General features: G+C 48.7%; 1 protein-coding gene across 1 annotated transcript; it reads left to right on the top strand.

Annotated features, from left to right (window-relative positions):
- Positions 1-387: 387 nt before the first annotated feature.
- On the top strand, positions 388-17,799 carry MRPL37 (mitochondrial ribosomal protein L37). Its single transcript, XM_068965766.1, has 7 exons — positions 388-765; positions 4,228-4,411; positions 4,498-4,613; positions 9,849-10,034; positions 12,096-12,253; positions 15,532-15,735; positions 17,481-17,799. The coding sequence occupies exons 1-7, from the start codon at positions 420-422 to the stop codon at positions 17,556-17,558; spliced, it is 1,272 nt and encodes a 423-aa protein (XP_068821867.1). The 5' UTR covers positions 388-419; the 3' UTR covers positions 17,559-17,799.
- Positions 17,800-17,843: the final 44 nt, after the last annotated feature.

Here is a 17,843-nt window from a genome sequence, read left to right as displayed (position 1 = left end):
GCACACAGACACATCCCTATTTTTACAGCGAGTGACTTTAAGGCTCAGAAGAAGTACTCTGCCCAAGCTCCAATTGCTCGTAAGAAATCAAGGCTGTCGTGAGTTCAGGTTTTAAGTCCTGAAGCTCTCCTAGTTCGTTACAGCTCTCACCACAACCACTCACCTACCCTCCTGCGCTTCCCCTCAGGTAAAGATCTTGCAGGTTTCACTCCCACCCGGGGGAGGTGGTCAGGGTTCCACCTGTGAAAAAACGTGGACAGCCTGCGGGGTGGGGCAAGGCAAGAATTACCTGGCGGTGATTGGTTAATGGATCTGCCACTCGTAAAAAGAGCCCTGTCAATCGGCCCCTTTCGTTCCCGGCAGGCCTTGCGCGCGGGAAGATGGCGGCGTCCAGGTGGAGGTCTTGAGAGCAGATTGGCATGGCGTTGGCGTCGGGGCCAGCGAGGCGGGCGCTGGCTCGCCCTTGGCGGCTCGGCCTTCAGGGCTGCGGGGTCCCGAGCCGCGGGGCGTACGAGTGGGGCGTGCGATCCACGAGAAAGCCGGAGCCTCCTCCCCTGGACAGGGTGTATGAGATTCCTGGACTGGAGCCCATCACCTTCGCGGGGAAGATGCACTTTATGCCTGGGCTGGCACGACCAGTCTTCCCGCCCTGGGACCCCGGCTGGACGCACCCGAAGTTCCGCCGCTTGCCCCCGCTGCAGGAGCATTCTCTATACAAGGATGAGGTCTGCTACGTCTTCCACCAGCGTTGCCGCCTCCTCGAGGGTGAGGTCCCAGGACGGCCGGGAGGGGACCTTGTTGCTCTACCCAGCACTAACCCCGCCCTTCTGTGGGGTTGGGCAAGACTTTGAAACTGTGGGTCTCGGTTTCTTCGTCTGCGAAATGGGCCGGGTATTGAGTCTCATTTCTGAGAATTGTCAGGATTAAGTGGGATGTAAAGACTAGCATGTGTGAGGGAATTTTGGAGTTTTCGTGGCCAAGTGAAGAGACATGGGCCTAGCCCTGCCTCTCACTGTGTGTGTGATTTGGGGTAAGTGACTGAAGCTTCTTGAGCCTTGGTCTCCTGTGAAATGAGTGGTTTTGACCAGGTAATTCACAGTGACCCAACTCTTGCACCCTGGAGATGTAACTGTTTAAGAATTAGATGGAGGATTATAGTGCATGGAGACGGCAGAAACAGTGTTTAACCTGCAGGCCTATCGCCTCTTTTCACAGGATTGGTAACTGTGACAGAGGGGAGTGATTTGGCAGTGATTTGCTCATAGGTGCAGTGTGGGTATCTAGTGAAGCCAGGGCTATACCTCTGGTTTCCCAGATCAGTGACCTTTGTCAGAGGTCAGAGCTGAGATGTTTTGAGGGAAAGGATCTGGACCTAAAAACCACCTAGTCCCTCTGTACCCTTTCGCTCTCACTAAGGACAGGTCAGAATGACTCTAGCCAAAACCATCTGTGTGTCTGGGGCAGTACTAGAAATTATGTTCCAGAGTCCCGTGGAGGGCAGTCTCTACTGACTTCTCCTACCCATTGTTTCCAACTCATTCTTCCTTAGTCCCTAAATCAGGCTGGGGTTAGGACAGGTCCTGAAAACACAAAATGGTCCAGGTAAGTGGGGACAGAAGTTTCCAATAAGTAATTAGGGAAGAAAGAGACCTGGCAGGATTTGGGGACTAAGCCAGAGGAAAAACATCTTACGTTTGAGAAGTCAGCTGGCCAGCCTCATAAGCTGCTCAGACTCATTCCTGACAGCTGAAAGCTGTTTTTTTTTCAGCCTTTAAACACTTCCAGTGTCCTCGCAAGGTGCTGTGAAGGACCTCACAAGACTTGGCACCCCAGTAACGTTACTATGAGGATAAATTGCATTAGATGTATTTCAGAAGTTAAAGTTCACTTGTTTGACTAGGCTGAAAACATACCCTATGCTTTCACCATATGCAGAGAGGTTCTGTAAAGTCTATAATAAAATTCTGTAAGATACAGAGCTAGAGAAACAGATTGGGGTAATGGAGAGATCCTGGGCTTTAATGTCAAGGTTCCCCTCCCAGCCCCATCGCTTATGAGGTTTGAGACTTGAAACAAAGCCCTTCATCTCTCTTGAGTTTCATCCTCCATTTCATGAAATCCCATCCAACTTGTAGATAAGGCTCCTGGCACAGAGTAGATGGTATTATTCATATACTGCTGCTGCTGCTGCTAAGTTGCTTCAGTCGTGTCTGACTCTGTGCGACCCCATAGACGGAAGCCCACCAGGGTCCCCCATCCCTGGGATTCTCCAGGCAACAACACTGGAGCGGGTTGCCATTTTCTTCTCCAATGCATGAAAGTGAAAAGTGAAAGTGAAGTCGCTCAGTCGTGTCTGACTCTGCGACCCCATGGACCAGTGAACCGTAAATTCTTAATATTTTATCCATTTTCAAGTTCTAGGAACAGTTGCAGTGTTGGGACTAAAACTTGGGTTACTGGATCCCCAGTCCAGGGTTCTTTCTGCTGTACCACACAATCAGGGAGTTAATTTTCTAAATATTTGTGTTTCTGATGTATTATGAACCTTACAGTGAAAAGCTTCAATGCCTTTCGTTTGTCACCACAAGAGAAATTGAGGGTGGTTTCCTTCAAAGTGTTCTGGGTTTGCTTTAATTCCATGGTTTTTCAGATGTGTTCCTGAGTCAGGTGATGTTTTTTCAACTGGAGTTAGTAGCCTGCCAATCACAGCAGTCACGAGAGCTCTGCCAACTGATGGGCACAGTCATTAAAAAGAATGCAGTGTTAACTTTGAGAGTTAGAGGACTGGTATGTGGACTTAGTGCAGCATTTAGGCCCCTATGTCTGTGCCTCTTCCTCTTTTAAGGAAGTAGGTTTTGGGGAAAGTGAACCAAGGGAGTTTTGCCTGGTACCGCAGCCCCATCCTGCTGAGAGTAGGGTGGTTAAATTAGTTAAATTAGTTTTTAAAGACTAAGCACTCTGGATCAAATCTTTGTTCTTACTCCTTTTCCTGAGAAGCATTTTGGGCATCTTATAGAAATTTTATAGTACAGCCAGATTAAATTAAAAATGGGTGAGGGGATGAGCATAGAAACAGTGAGGTGAGTACAAAAAAATCCATTCTGTGAGGTTGTACTTCTATAGGGGAGCACCAGTATTGGCTCTCAGCTTGCTGGCAGTCAACAGATGGAACAGAGATGGGGTCAGCTGACCAGGCCCGTTGCCTTTTTCTATAAATCATACACATCTGTTTACTTGTTACCTATGGCTGCTTTTGTGCTAGAGTGGCAGAGCTGAGTAGTTGTGGCAGAGCTGAGTAGTTGTGACAGAGACTGTATGGCCCAGAAGCTGAAAATATTTACTCTCTGGCCCTTTAAGAAAAAATTGGCCTCTGCTATAGAGAAACATTTTGAGTTAACGTAGTTCACCGTGTCCAAAAGACAAAATAGTACTCTACCCAGGTACAGCCCACCCTTCTTGTATGGAGGCCAAAGAGAAGTTCAGAAGGCCTCAAGAGGACCCAGTATAATAAATTGAAAAACATCTTCAGGAGGATTCTTTTGACAAATATAGCAGTACAGTTCATATGGCCTCTTCATACAAAATTCTGCTTATAAAAAGGCTTGTTATAAAATCTCAGAGGTAGATGCGAAAAATTATCTGGTGCTCCCAAACTCAGCACTCCTCAAGTTATTCATGATCCAGAAGATATTTCCCTTATTTTTGAAGGCTTCTTTCCCTTGATAAAGCAGCATGTGCTTAATGCTTGGCCCGTATCTATTGAATGAAGTATATTTGGCAGACACGAGCTTTTCCAATCAGGGCTAGGGTATGGGTTAATAGAAGGGATCTAGGTTTTGAAAGGTTGGCATTTATTGATCTAGGCTTGTATGCTAGGGTCTGAATCCTCTATACCTACAGACAGAATACAAAGGACCCTTGCCTGTGAGGTTCAGTCTCATGATCTCAGCCATTTTAATAGCTGTTTGAATTCTTCCTGTGGCGAGTACTCGATGTCAGTCAACTGTTAACTGTTTTTAAGCAAATGGTCATTCCTGGAGCTGAGTTGAAATCTGGTTCTCCTGGCTTCTGCTCTTTATTTTTAGTTCTGTCCCCTCAGATGTCAGAACAAATCCCATCTCCCTCTCAAGGCTGCTCTTTCCCCAAAATGCTACTGGGCAGGCATAAGCATCTTTTCCTGAGTCATCTTTTTTTAGTGTTTGTTTTTTGTGATTGATGACCCTGAAGGTGTAAAGCAGGCCCTCTGGCTTACCAAGACCAAGTTAATAGAAGGCCTTCCTGAGAAAGTGCTTAGCCTTGCTGATAATCCGAGGAACCACATAGAGAACCAAGATGAACGCGTTCTGAATGCGATCTCTCATGCTCGTCTCTGGCACTCTACTGAAGACATCCCCAAGAGAGAGACCTACTGGTAAGTTTCCCCAAGTCAGTAAGATTTCCTACTGATGGATCTTGGAGTCAGCTTTATACCTCCAAATGTCTCTTCTTTTCTCCAAGCCCAGTCATTGTGGACAGCCTGATCCAGCTGTGTAAATCGCAGATTCTCAAGCATCCTTCTCTGGCCAGGCGGATCTGTGCCCAAAACAACATGTTATCCACCACCTGGAAACGAGGTTAGTCCTCCTGTACACCAGAAAGGCCCTGTGGGTTCCTTGTCTTTCTACTCTCAGCCCCACCACCAGCTTATATTCTCATCCTTGCTGCCATGCTTACTCTCACTCTCATCCTTCATGGTCCAATTTTGTGGCTCAGACACATCCTCATTGTCATTAGTTTTTGCCCAGACTTTTTTTTTTTTTTTTCTTTTAATCATTTCTTTCCAAGACTTAATTCACACCATATCAGTTGAGTGCCTCCAGGTGCCTAAGTGTTGACCGTAAGTTACAACACAGTCTGCACTCACAAAGCTCATATTCTGCTGCAAGAGCCTTCTTACTCTCATGCCTTTTTCCTTTTCCAAATCCACTTTCTGCAGAACTGCTAGAGTGACCTTTCTAAAGTGCAGGTTCTCTCTGTCCCTCCCCTGGTTCAAATCTTTTATTGTCTCCTAATAGCTGAACAGTTTATGGTGGTATCCAGGTCCTCTGGGCTTTGGCCACCAGCTGGTCTTTCTAGTCTTATCTCTGCTGTGCCGTCCCCACCTCCATCCCCCTGTTGACACTTGGCCACTTGCCACTTTTTGGCATCAAGCTTTGCATTTGCACGTGCTATGCGTTCTGCAGGGAATTTTTCTGTTTTCCTCATCTGCCTAATTTCTACTTGTCCACATGACTTGGAAGCCCGCATCTCATGCAAATCCACAGATCCGCTCTCTGCTTCTTTTGTCCCTATGCCTACTTTTGTCATAGCACACTTTATACTATATTATGTTCTGTGATTATCTAGTGTGTTTTCTGTCTGCCCCACTAAACTGTGAACTTCTGATAATAGAGACTGTGTCTTATTTGCCCACAGTATCGAACAGTGCCACACAAACAAGTGCTGACTAAAGGGACAGGTGAATCAATACCAAATCCCAGATGTTTTAGGTAGGGATGTTCTGAGAACACAAGTGTTGTCCTGGGTGGAACCCTGGAGCAGGGAAACCAGCTGTGGAACAGTTTGGGTTTTTAGGACATCGACTTGGTCAGGCTTCACCAGTTTGCCCCTGTGAGTATGGACTTCCTGGCAAAGAGTCAGCTTTGCAGAGGTAATGGCACCACTAAGGAAATTAGTGAGCCTCATTAACAGAGGAGTGCCTGTTGGCCCATTATCAAGTATTACCTCTAATTAAACTGCCCCATTTGGAGCTGTCACTGGAGAAGGGATGTGGAGGGAATTGAATTGGAAACCACAGTAGAGTATTCTGTGGGGAGAATCTAAAACCCAAGGTTACGAGAGGTCCGGGCACATTTATCTTCCTTGCAGATTATATGCGAAGAAACAGGAAGTACTTGAGAAAACTGTTCTTGAAGTGTGGGTATGAGATGTTTTAACAGGTGGGGCAGAGTTTATCCATCCACAGATGTAGTATCCCTTTTTGCATAGCCAGTAAGGGAGGACACATGTTAATTAAATGACAGTGCTGTTGGTCAGACCAGTTTTTAGACATACAGCATCATCAACCTTGGTCCATTCCCATCACATTGTGATTGTAGTATTTGATTTGTATTTCTGAAAACTCAAGGACCTTCAGAGAAAAATCTGCCCCTGTGGAGAGTCCGTAGCAGGCCGCTGTCCAGGAGGCTTTCTAGATGGCGCTCATCTTCCTGTGGGCGCCTCTGTGAAGGGGGTGTGCTCATGTTCACAGCGGCAGGCTTGCTGCTTAGGCGGACGTGCATTCGCTTCCTCGTACACGTGTGTCTCCTTGTGGCAAGTGTGCGCATCTGACTTAAGTCAGGCTTTCTGAGTTACTGAGGTCAGTTGAACCCTTATCCTGGGTTTAGCAGCCTTTTGGCTTAGCCTGTAGTCTCAGTACTTCTCTCTCCATCCTTCCTTCCTACTGGGTTGTGCTCCAGTTATCTGCGCTGACTTCCCCTAAGCTCTGCCATGCAGCAGCAGGCTTCTGTACCATGAAACATATTACTCCTCCTTCACTAGAACGCTTTCCTCCCTTTTCTTTGCCTGGCAAACTCTGACCCAGTAGTGTTCAACCAAGGGTGGTTTAATCCTCCAGGGGAGATTTGGCTTTGTCTGGAGACATTTTTATTTGTCCTGACTTGAAGCAGAGCTGGGGCTGGTAGTGAACGTTCTGTTGGCATCTAGTGAGCAGAGGCCAAGGTTGCTGCCAGATACCTACAGTGCATAGGACAGCCTCCCTCAGCAAAGAACTACCTAAAATGTGAACAGCACCAAAGTTGAGAAGCTCTGCTCTTACCTATCTTTCTGAAGCAAGTTTGAATGCGTTTCAGGCAGCCTCCCAGAGGAGGTCGGTTTCCCTACCTCTGCTGTCTCCCAGTTTTGGAGCACTTACTCCCTCATCAGCCCTTGAGAGGGACTCTCTGCTCAAGGGAGTTAAAACTGGTCCCCAGTGCAGAGCAGGTGCTTGGGAAGATCTGAACCCGCGGCCTCGGAGCCCACAGAGATGACCAGGCCTCACGGTTCATTGGAAAGAGCACAGGTCAGAGAGCGCGCTGGTCAGTCCCTCTCAAGAAACCCAGGAGTAACACCTTAACCAAAGTTCTCTGGCTTTTTCTTTTCTATTTTTTAGGATAAAAGCTTTATTTTTAACTAATCTTTTTTCAAAATTCATTTTATGTTGAAGTTAATTTTAAACTATTGTGTTTCAGGTGTACAACAAAGTGGTTTAGTTACGTGTATACATATCTTCTTTTTAGCCTTTTTCCCTGTATATGTTATTACAGTAGGTCCTTGTTGACTGTCTATTTTATATATATAGTAGTGTGTATATGTTAATCCCAACTGCCTGATTATCTCTCCCCCCACCATTCCCCTTTGGTAACCATTAGTTTGTTTCTAACTCTGAGTCTGTGTCCATTTTGTAAATAGGTTCATTTTTTTAGATGCCACATATGAGTGATGTCGTAGGATACTTGTCTTTCTCTGACTTCAGTTAGAGTGATAATCTCTAGGTCCCTTCGTGTTGCTGCAGACGGCATTATTTCATTCTTTTTTATGACGAGTAATATTCCATCGTAGGGCTTCCTTGGGGGCTCAGTGGTAAGGAATCCGGGTCGATGGACATTTAGGTTGTTCCCTTATCGTGGCTGTTGTAAATAGTGCTGCAGTGAACATCAGATGCATGTGTCTTTTCAACGTATGGCTTTCCTTGGATATATGCCCAGGAGTGGGATTGCTCGATCATATGGTAGCTCTATTTTTAATTTTTTAAGGAACCTGCATACCATCCTTCACAGTGGCTGTACCAGTTTACATTTCCATCAACAGCGTAGGCGGGCTCCCTTTTCTCCACATCCTCTCCAGCGTTTATTGCTTTTAGGCTCCTTGATGATGGCCGTCCTGGCTGGTGTGAGGTGACATCTCATAGTAGTTTTGATTTGCAGTTCTCTAATAATTAGTGATGGTTTGGTCACTAAGTTGTGTCTGACTTTTTTGGGACCCCATGGACTGTATTCTGCCAGGCTCCTCAGTCCATGGGGTTTTCCAGGCAAGAATATGGAAATAGGTTGCCATTTTCTCCAGGGGATCTTCCTGACTCAGGAATCAAACCCAGGTCTCCTGCATTGCAGGCAGATTCTTTACCTACTAAGCTCTCTGTATTAAGTATCTTTTCATGTGCTTTTGGCCATCTGTATGTCTTCTGCAGAGAAACGTCTATTTAGATCTTCTGCCCATTTTTTGATTGGGTTGTTTTTTTGATATTGAGGTGTGTGAGCTGTTTGGATATTTTGGAGATTAATCCCTTGTCAGTTGCGTTGTTTGAAAATGTTTTCTCCCATTTTGTGGGTTGTCCTTTGTTTTTTTTTTTAATGGTTTCTTTTGCTGTGCAAAAGCTTTTAAGTTTGAATAGGTTCTATTTTGTTTTTTTTGTTTGTTTGTTTGTTTTCATTAGGAAGTGGATAGGAAAATGTATTACTGCAATTCATGACAAAGAGGGTCCTATTGGGATGGCCAAAAGGTTTGTTCAGATTTTTCTGTAATAAACCTGAACAAACCTTTTGGCCAACCTAATACCTGTGTTTTCCTCTGAGTTTTATAGTATCTGGTCTTGCCTTCAGGCTTGTGCAGTCTTTCTGGTGGGAAGGACTGGCGCTTGCCCTTTGGTGGGTGGAGCTGGGTCTTGTCCCTCTGGTGGGCAAGGCTGTGTGTAGAGGTGGCTGTGGGCTCAGATAACTTTAAGCAGCCTGTCTGCTGATGAGTGGGACTGTTTTCCTGCTCTGTGGTGGTTTGATTGGAGGGTCCCATATGGGCTGTTGGGTGGGGCCAGGACTTGGCATCAAAATGGCAGCCTCCAGGACAGCTCACTCCAAATGAGTACTCCCCAGTACCTCTCCTCCATGGGTTTCCTTGACCCCAGTGTGACCACAGCTGCCCCTGCCCCCCAACCCCCTCCCCCCGAGGAGACCCTCTAAGGTCAGCAGTAGGTCTGGCCTAGGATCCTGTGAACTCAGTGCTTTTTCCCCTGGGTCCTGGTGCTCTTAGAAGACCGTGCATCCACCTTCCAGGAGTGGCATTTGTTTCTATTCCAGCCCTTTTGAGATTCTGCAGTCAAACCCTGCTGGCCTTGAAAGCCAGATGCCCTGGGGCTTCCTCCTCCTGATGCCAGACCCCCAGGCGGAGGAACCTTCTGTAGGGCTCAGAACTTGAGAACCTCTGTGATACAGTTATTTTCCAGTTTGTGTCTCACTCACTTGGCGGGTATGGGATTTGATTATGTCACACATGTAACACTCCTGCCATCTTGTCTTTGTCTTTGTAAGTAGAATATCACCTTTGGTAGCTTCCAGTCCTTTTTGATGATAGTTGTTCTGCGGTTAGCTGTTCCGCTGTTTTTGTGAGGGGAGGCGAGCTCAGGTCCTTCCTGCTCCATCTTGTGTTCGTGTCCCCTTCTGGTCTGTAGAATGAAGATCACTAGATTGAACTCCAGTCCTGTTAAGAGCTTTTTCTGTGACTTCAGCCTGGCCTCTCGGTCTTTTGGATCTGATGTTACTTGTCTACTCCAAGGCGTAGCAGAGGCAGAGGATGGCACCCAGACATGAAGAGGAGGAGGCTCACCTGCTTGTATGATAAGCACAAGGATGAATTTCCAGAGCTGTGTTTTCTGTGATGAGGCAGATCAGAGAGTGAAGCTGTAAAAGACTTGAGGAGCGTAGCAGGATGAAAGCTTTTGACTTTGCCCAGCTAAGGCTTTAGACCAGGCTAGACTCACCGCCTTTCTCCCTCTTTAGAGTCTACTCTGATTCAGGTCCATGGTTCCAGTGGAACCCAGCTGAATACCAAGGATCCGCTGCCTCCCATTGCCTCCCGAGAGGAAGTGGAAGCTACTAAGAGTCATGTTCTCGAGACCTTCTATCCCATATCTCCCACTATCAGCCTTCAGGAATGCCATATTTATGATGTGAATGACGACACGGGTAAGTATCAAAAAGCCTTTGACTTTTAGGCAGCATGCAGGTGAGGGACAGGCTTTTTCCGAAGAGAAAGGAAACATCGAGTACTTACATGTATTAGGTTCTCATGTGCGTTTTCTCCTCAGAGCTGTGTAGCAGCCCTGTGAGATAGGTGGTGTTTACCCTAAGGAAACTGAGACTCGGGGTGGTTGTGATTGACTCAGAGGCTGACTTGACTTTTGACCCCTAAGAAGTCATTTTGTTGCATCAGTTTTAATGGGTGGCTTGAGGGGCTTTTGACCAGGCGTCAGATGTTTCTTTATTTATAGTTCTCTTGAAAGATACCCCCTCTCTATGCCCCCTATAGACTCTGGCCAGCCTTCTGCTAGGATGGAGGAGGCTCACAGTCCTCTAATGGGGCCATTCATCCCACCATTGAACAAAGCACCACGTCCCCACTGAGACACAACAGAAACTAAGGAGCCGGCCTGGACAGGCCTGCGGTTCCTGCCATTCCCCCAGTCACTGTGAACTGCGGTGTCTCCGTCCTCAAGCTTCTTCCTCTCCCCAGCTATGCCTCAGTCAGTCCCCGCTGTCTCTCACCCAGCCCATTACCCCAGTCTCTTAATGGGCTAGTGTGACCCCTTAATGGGCTGTTTCCTCTCTCGTCCCTCTAGTTCGCAGTTCCGGAGTAGCCTTTCTAGAACGTAGATTTAATCCCATCGCTCTTCATGCCCATGTCCCCACTGCCTGTTGGACAAAGTTTGAACTCCTTGGCTTATCACACAAGGGCCTTCACGTCAGCCCTCCGCCCCTCTCTCCAGCCCCGTCTTTGTCTCCTCCCCCACAGGCTCCCTTTATCCCCACTGTCCTTTTCTCACCACTGTGCTCCGGCACTTTCTTTTCCCTCTGCCTGCGCTCTGACCATTCACCCCTCTTTCTCTTCAGGTAGATAACTGCTCATCTGTCATAGTTCGCCTTTGGACTCACTTCTTCCAGAAATGCTCTACAGCCTCGCAGTCTGGTCAGGGCCCTTTGATCTGTCCTCACCCAGCCCCCGGCTCCCCTCGTGTCTTGACATGTCCCTCTGCGTGGATGTGATCAGTTTTCCTGTCTGTCTCCCCTCTAGACTTGGAGAGCTCCTCAAAGGCAGTGGCAGGCACCGTGTGGGCTCTGTCCCTGGTACCTGTCTTAGAGCTTGAGTGAGCTGAAGCCAGAGTGAGTGCTGAGTGATGCCTATTCACACGTGCGGAGGAACTGAGGCAGACAGGAAAGTCAGGTCTCTCTTAAGTGATGCTCTCCCCTGCACACTTTCCCAGCCTCTTTCTTCCTCTATTTCATCCATTTTTGTCCTTCACTGTAGAAGCCTCCAGCCTCTGAGGGTTTGCCCACGGCCATGGAAGGGAAGAAACGGTGACCCGGCAGGGTTGTGGCCGATTTGAACGAGTGCTGAACTTTGATTCTATGAGACCACGTTTGTTACTAATAATGAAGTATTTTGCAAGTGATTTGCTTTTTAAAAAAATAATTACCATAGGCCTCAGGTTATCTTTCTAATATCACTGTTATCTGTGTGCTTGGTTGAATGAGAAAGGTGGGGGTTAGAGCTAGCCAGCGAGAATTACCTGGAACAGGTAAGTGAACATTTTCTATAAAGAACCAAATGGTATTTCAGGTTTTGTAGGCCACATATAGTCTCTGTCACAGTTATTTAATAGATAGATGTAAAGGAGTGGGTGTGGTTTGCTCTGGTAAAAATTTTGCTTTCAAAAACAGGCCAGATTAGGGACTTCCCTGGCAGTCCAGTGGTTAGGACCTTACCTTCCGAGGCAGGTTCTCTCCCTGGTCAGAGAGCTAAGATCCCATGTGCCTTCTAGCCAAAAAACCAAAACCTAAAACAGAAGCAACATTGTAACAAATTCAATGAAGACTTTAAAAACAGTCCACAACAACAACAAAATCTTAAAAAAAAAGAAACAACCCCAAAATATGTAGTGTCTGGCACTAAGCTAAGGTGGGGTGACTTTCCTGAGGCTTTGGGTGGGTCAGTTAACCTGTCCCTCTACGTGATGACATGTCTTGCAGGATTCCGAGAGGGCTATCCTTACCCCTATCCCCACACCTTGTATTTGCTGGAGTCAGCTAATTTCCGAGCACACCGCTTTCAGCCAGATCAGTTGCGGGCCAAGATGATCCTGTTTGCCTTCGGCAATGCGCTGGCTCAGGCCCGGCTCCTGTATGGGGTATGTATGTGGGGACTACCACCGAGACCTCTTACGTTGTGTCAGTTTCCTGCCTTACCCTGCTCAAAGGAAAGGAAGTATGGAGGGACTTCTTTTGCTTGACTGAAGAGTTTCAGGGAGAGGCACTTCCACTCACCCTACCATCTGTTGGGGACCTACAGTGTGTCTATCTTTACATAAGATGCCTCATCACAGTAGCCCACAAGGTTTCATTGTGATCCCCATTTTTCAGATTATACTTCTGAATCCCATGAAAGCTAATAAGCAGCTTGTCCAGCATTACACACAGTAAGTGGTGGAGAAAGGATTGGGACCAGATGGTCTCAACTCTGGAGGCTTCAGTTATATGTCCTCCAGCACACTTCCTTAAACTGCGCTAATGGAGCCCGAGCACAGGGCTTTATCAGGAAGGCAGGGGATGGCCCAGGCCTGCCTGCCCTCTTAGGACAGGTTCTGAAGACCCAACATACCACTTGGATGGTCGCCCCGTGATTCTAAGAGCAGGTCTCAGGGACCCAGATGTTAAAGAATGCAAGCTGAGTGGTGGTTACACAATGCCGTCCCAAGATTGGAGGAAAGCCTGGCCGGAGATCAAAGGCCTCCAGGCAGGGGACAGCAGTATTGAAGTCCCCACATAGGCCTGGGACACCAGACCTCTGGTTTTGTGTGTGTGTTGGAAGGTGGGAGGGGAAGAATGTTTCTGAGAGCTGCTGTCAGGCTCCCAGGTCTTGATTAGAACCTAAGGCCCTCCTGGAGGAGCAGTGAACTTCGGCATGTTCTGTTTCTCATCCTCATTGGTCTAGGAATGAGGTGGGGTTGGTACAGTGTGGTTAGCCTGATGAGATGGGGAGTAGAGTGGAGCTTGTCTGTATTGAGCACCTGCTACATGCCAACCAGTTAACTACGGCTCCTTACAGCGGCGGTTCTTACAGTGTGACTCTGGATTGTTAGCAGCGTGAACACCATCTAGGGACTTGCTGGAAATGTGAATTCTCAGACCACCTGACATCCTGCATCAGAAGCTCTGGGATTGGAGCCTGGCAGTCAGTTTTAACAAGCCCTCCAGGTGATGCTGGTGCAAGCACAAGTTTGAAAACCACAACACTAAAATTTGAGAATCACTGCATTATTTAATCCTTATAAGCAGTCCCCTTGTGGCAGGTACTAGTAGCTTCATTTTACAGATGAAGAAACTGAGGTTCAGAGAGGCTCAGTAACTTCCTCAGGGTAACACAGCTAAGAGATAAGCAGCTGTTGCATCTTTATGTGACGTTTTTGTGTCTTTCCAGTCCTTGGGAGGTTATCTTAATTCCTGTTCTCTGACATATTTTTGGAAGGCTCTGGAAGGTTGGGTAACTTGCCCAGAACCCCACAGCTAAAGAGTAGGGAGGCAGGCACTGGAACCCTGATCTCTCCAGCCTAAGGGGACAGGCTGCCTCCTGACTGGGGGGCAGGAGAGGGAGGCAGAGAGAGTCACATGCCAGGTCCCAGGCCTGCAGGCTCATTGTAGCTCCTGTGCCAGCAGAGCACGGTAGCAGTGCTGCCACTAATTGCCACCCAGTTGGGTAGGAGAGGAGGCCTCCCCCAGCCCCTCCAGGTACAAATTATTCCTGGGGATGTGAAGTTGAGCAATTATGGGAAGAGCCTCTGTGTAAAAGGTAAAATTGCTGAGAAATTTATGTACTACCTGCAGTTTTATTGATCTGTAGAGGGAGATAAGAGTCAGTACAGAATTCTCAGCTAACACTTAGAGGTACTTTTCTTTTTATTTATTTCTCATGCAGCTAAGAACAGGTATTTCTAAGGCCAACAGTCCCAGTGTGGCCCTCACTGAGGTCTGCCATTAGCTATTCCTAATGTCAGATTCAGCCCTAGAGCGGTGAATGTAGTAGGCAGCATCTTTGAGTCAAGGATGCTTGGCTTCACGGGGCCTGCCTATTGACTCTTTGTCCAGTGGGTAGTAGTCATCAGGCTGGATGCCTGCAGACTCAGTAGGGTGAACATATCGAACATGTCATCGAAACTGGAATACTGCTGAGAGTGACAGGTGCTACTGTCAGATACAGTGGGACACTAGGTATAAACCAGAGCAGTAAGATTTTAAGAGAGTTAAAAGCCTGGGTGTTGTCCTGGATAACCTTGAGCAAGTTACATCCCCTCTCTGAATCTGTTTCCTCATCTGTTAAATGGGTATGCCATGTCGTACCATGCTAAGTCGCTTTAGTTGTGTCTGACTCTTTGCAACCCCAAGAACTGTAGCCTGCCAGGCTCCTCTGTCCATGGAATTTTCCAGGCAAGAATACTAGAGTGGGTTGCCGTGCCCTCCTCGAGGGGATCTTCCCAACCCAGGGATCGAACACATGTCTCCTGCAGAGCAGCGGATTCTTTACTGCTGAGCCACTGGGGAAGAGACCTAAGTGGGTATATACCACTGGATTTATGAGATTAGAGGTGACTATGTAAAACTGCTGTGATGCCCAGGACATGAGAGGCCTTTAGTAAATGGTTGCTAGTATGTTACTGTTACCAGTGGCACTGATTGAAGGAGATAGTTAGCAAATGTGTCGACTGGCGAAAGCCTGGGGCTGACACAGCTGAAGTGGACAGTCAGGAATCTGACACACTCAGGTGCATTTTGAGAGCCCAAAGCCCAGGTGAGATGCCTGCCTGCCAGCTTAGGACGTTCCAAGAAGCCCGGCCCTGAGGGGGAAAGTAAGGGAGAGAGAGGGTCTGTCTGAGCACTAGCCACTGTGGGTGCTGAGGTCACATGTCACTGTGACCTCAGGCAAGTCACTGCCTCAGCTGGTCCGTCTCCTCAGCCTTCAGATGGAGTGAGCACTGAATGGGATCATGTCTGTCACACGCACTGACCCTCCAGCTCAGCGTTTGATACGCGTCATTGTCACGTCAGGTTACTCCATGAGTCTGGGGGCTTCCCATCACTCACCTCCCAGCTCATCTTCCCTTACTGTGCAGCTTGCCCGGCAGTCGCCTCTCGGTGGCAGGAATTCGTACTGTAGTGTGCTCAAGTTGAAGAGCAGGTACGCCGGGGCCACGATTGGCCTGAGCCCAGGGATAGCCAGGCTGGGTATGTGCGAGAAGGCCTAGCCCTGGACAGTGCCCTTAGCTCCACCTTCTATTTTCATCTTTCATTGCAGGAAAACCACTCAGTGGGGTAGGGGGTTATTTAAAAAGCCAGAGCTAGGAATTGCCTGGTTTGTGCTGTTCTTATGCCTCGTCTTTTCTGATTGCATTTACTTGTCCTCTTTTCCTCTCAGAACGACCCTAAGGTTTTGGAGCAGCCAGTAGTCGTGCAGAGCGTGGGCACCGATGGGCGTGTCTTCCAGTTCCTGGTGCTGCAGCTGAACACCACAGATTTGGCCTCCGAGGAGGGCATCAAGAATCTAGTCTGGGTGGACTCCGATCAGCTCCTCTATCAGCACTTTTGGTGTCTCCCAGTGATCAAAAAGAAGGTGGTTGTGGTAAGTCCAGCCCTCTCTGGCTTGGTGATTGGACCGGGGCCATGGCTCGTCCTCCCCAGGGAGAGCCTGGCTTGGGGTGGAGGGCATGCTTGTGAGTGGAGCACCGGCTTCAGGAATCTCATGTTCAGGACCTCTGTCTGCCTGGAGGGCTGCTTCAGCCCAGCCCGTCAGCTGAAATAGCATCTTCCACCCTGGGCCCTGCCCAGCTCTTCGCCCTCCCCTCTGCGCCCCACCACACCCCTCTCCTCTCGGCTTTGTCTCCAGTTGCCTGAGCAGCTCAGGATCCTAGTAAGTGCTGCTCTTTTTATAGAGGAGGCTCCTTCCTTCCTGCACCCCATTCCCTCTTCCTCCACTCGCCCTCTCCCATTTCTCTTGCATCTGGTTGTCCTTACTTGTCATTCCAGATTTAGCCTAAAGACCAGCAACCCAGTCCCAGCCTTGCTTAAGTTCCTCGGGTAGGTCCCCGTAGCCTGGGGGCCCCCATCACGGCGCAATCACGCTTCTGTCCTGCGGTTGTCTATTCACTGCTCTGCTCCTCCGTTAAAGTGCGCCCTGAGCTCCTGGAAGGCCGAGTCCGTGAATGACGCGTGCATTCATTTCACTCCATGGATAGGGAACCCCTCACTGCCGCACCTCCAGTGCTCAGCTGGCTGAGACCAGGCCTGTGTTCTGTGTGCTGGGCAGTGACAATATCGTAACGGATTCATAATATAATATCAGGCAGTGATGAAGCCTATAAGAGAACGGGATTGAGGGTGAGAGAGAGCAGCGTGGGTGTGCTCCTGGGTCTGTACTCACTAGCCACGTCTCACGCGGGGCCTGAGTAGACTTGCTTAATGCAGGCTTGTCGAGGCTTTGAGCGTCGTCCGTATGTTAGTTGACGTTGATATGCCCTCGAAATGCCTGCTGGTGTGAGCCCTCTCTCTGGCCCCAGGCCCTGTTCTCTGTCCCTCGCCTGTGTGGCCACATCAGCCGTCTCCGCGCATCTTTGCTCTTAGTTTGCCCTCTCTCTCTGTCCCCTTCGTGGCTTCAGGTCCCTTTCTTTCAACCTTTTCCTTCCATGAGCGTGACTTAGTGCCAGGCCTGTCCTGGTGTGGTCACGTGGCTCCTCCTTACCCATCTCTTCCTCTAACCACCCCACCTCCACCAGCCTCACTCTTTTTCTTCTTGGCCCTTTCTAGGTGCCCTTTAGTACTCATTCATACGTGTTCTCTTCTGTGCATAGAAGTCAGTGAGTTATTTTACTCTCCTGCTTTCTTAGCATCTTTTTCCTGCTTCATGATGAGGCCTGTCACCCTTCATTACCACTATTTGCACCCCTGGCTGGAAGCTCCTTGAGGGCAGGAGCCAGATTCAAATTACTATTGGCTTTCCAGCACTGGGCACAGCTCTCATACAGAGAAGGCGCCTGATAAGTGTGTGTGGGATGAGTGAGGGATTCTTGTCCCTGGGAGTTAAAAGGAGCAAACGAAACATTTTTTCATGGTGGTTGAGTTGAGGGAGACGAGGGACCAGGGCAAGGTCGGCAGATAAGTTGGCCTGGAGGCGCAGAGATGCCTCATGTCCTCCTCCTGAGCCCAGCCCCCGCCTGGCATAGCTTGGCACCAGCTCCCCAGCACTCCTTGATCGCAGGAGAAAGAAACAGTTATTATCCAGGCGCTTAGGATTTACATAAAACCGACCTTTGTTTTAATTGCTGCCGTTAAACCTAGTAGCAAGATCCTAATGGGCTGTGTTCTTTTCAGGAACCTGTTGGGCCGACTGGTTTCCAGCCAGAGACATTCAGGAAGTTTTTAGCTCTGTATTTGCACGGTGCTGTGTGAGCCAAGGACTCTTCTGAGGCTGGAGCCGCCTGCGCCCCTCTCTCCCTGCAGATCCTGGAGCCTGGACGGTGCCTGAGGCCGCAGCGCTCCTTTGGCTGGTGGTCTCGCCGACAATAAAAGAGCCCTTCCAGCGCACCGGAGCCTGTGTTTGTTGTCTGGGTGCTTTCAGGTGGGGCACCCACAGCTACGCACAGGCCCTGCCCCTGAGTCTGCCGCTGTTGCAAGGGCCAGCCCTGGAGCCTCACCTGCCCCAGCTTTGTCTGTGACCCATCTTTTAACTTTACA

The sequence above is a fragment of the Capricornis sumatraensis genome, chromosome 2, assembly GCF_032405125.1.
Source record: "Capricornis sumatraensis isolate serow.1 chromosome 2, serow.2, whole genome shotgun sequence".
Taxonomy (NCBI): domain Eukaryota; kingdom Metazoa; phylum Chordata; class Mammalia; order Artiodactyla; family Bovidae; genus Capricornis; species Capricornis sumatraensis.
Note: the sequence above shows the minus strand (reverse complement) of the source record. Positions and strands in the feature narration are given on the sequence as shown.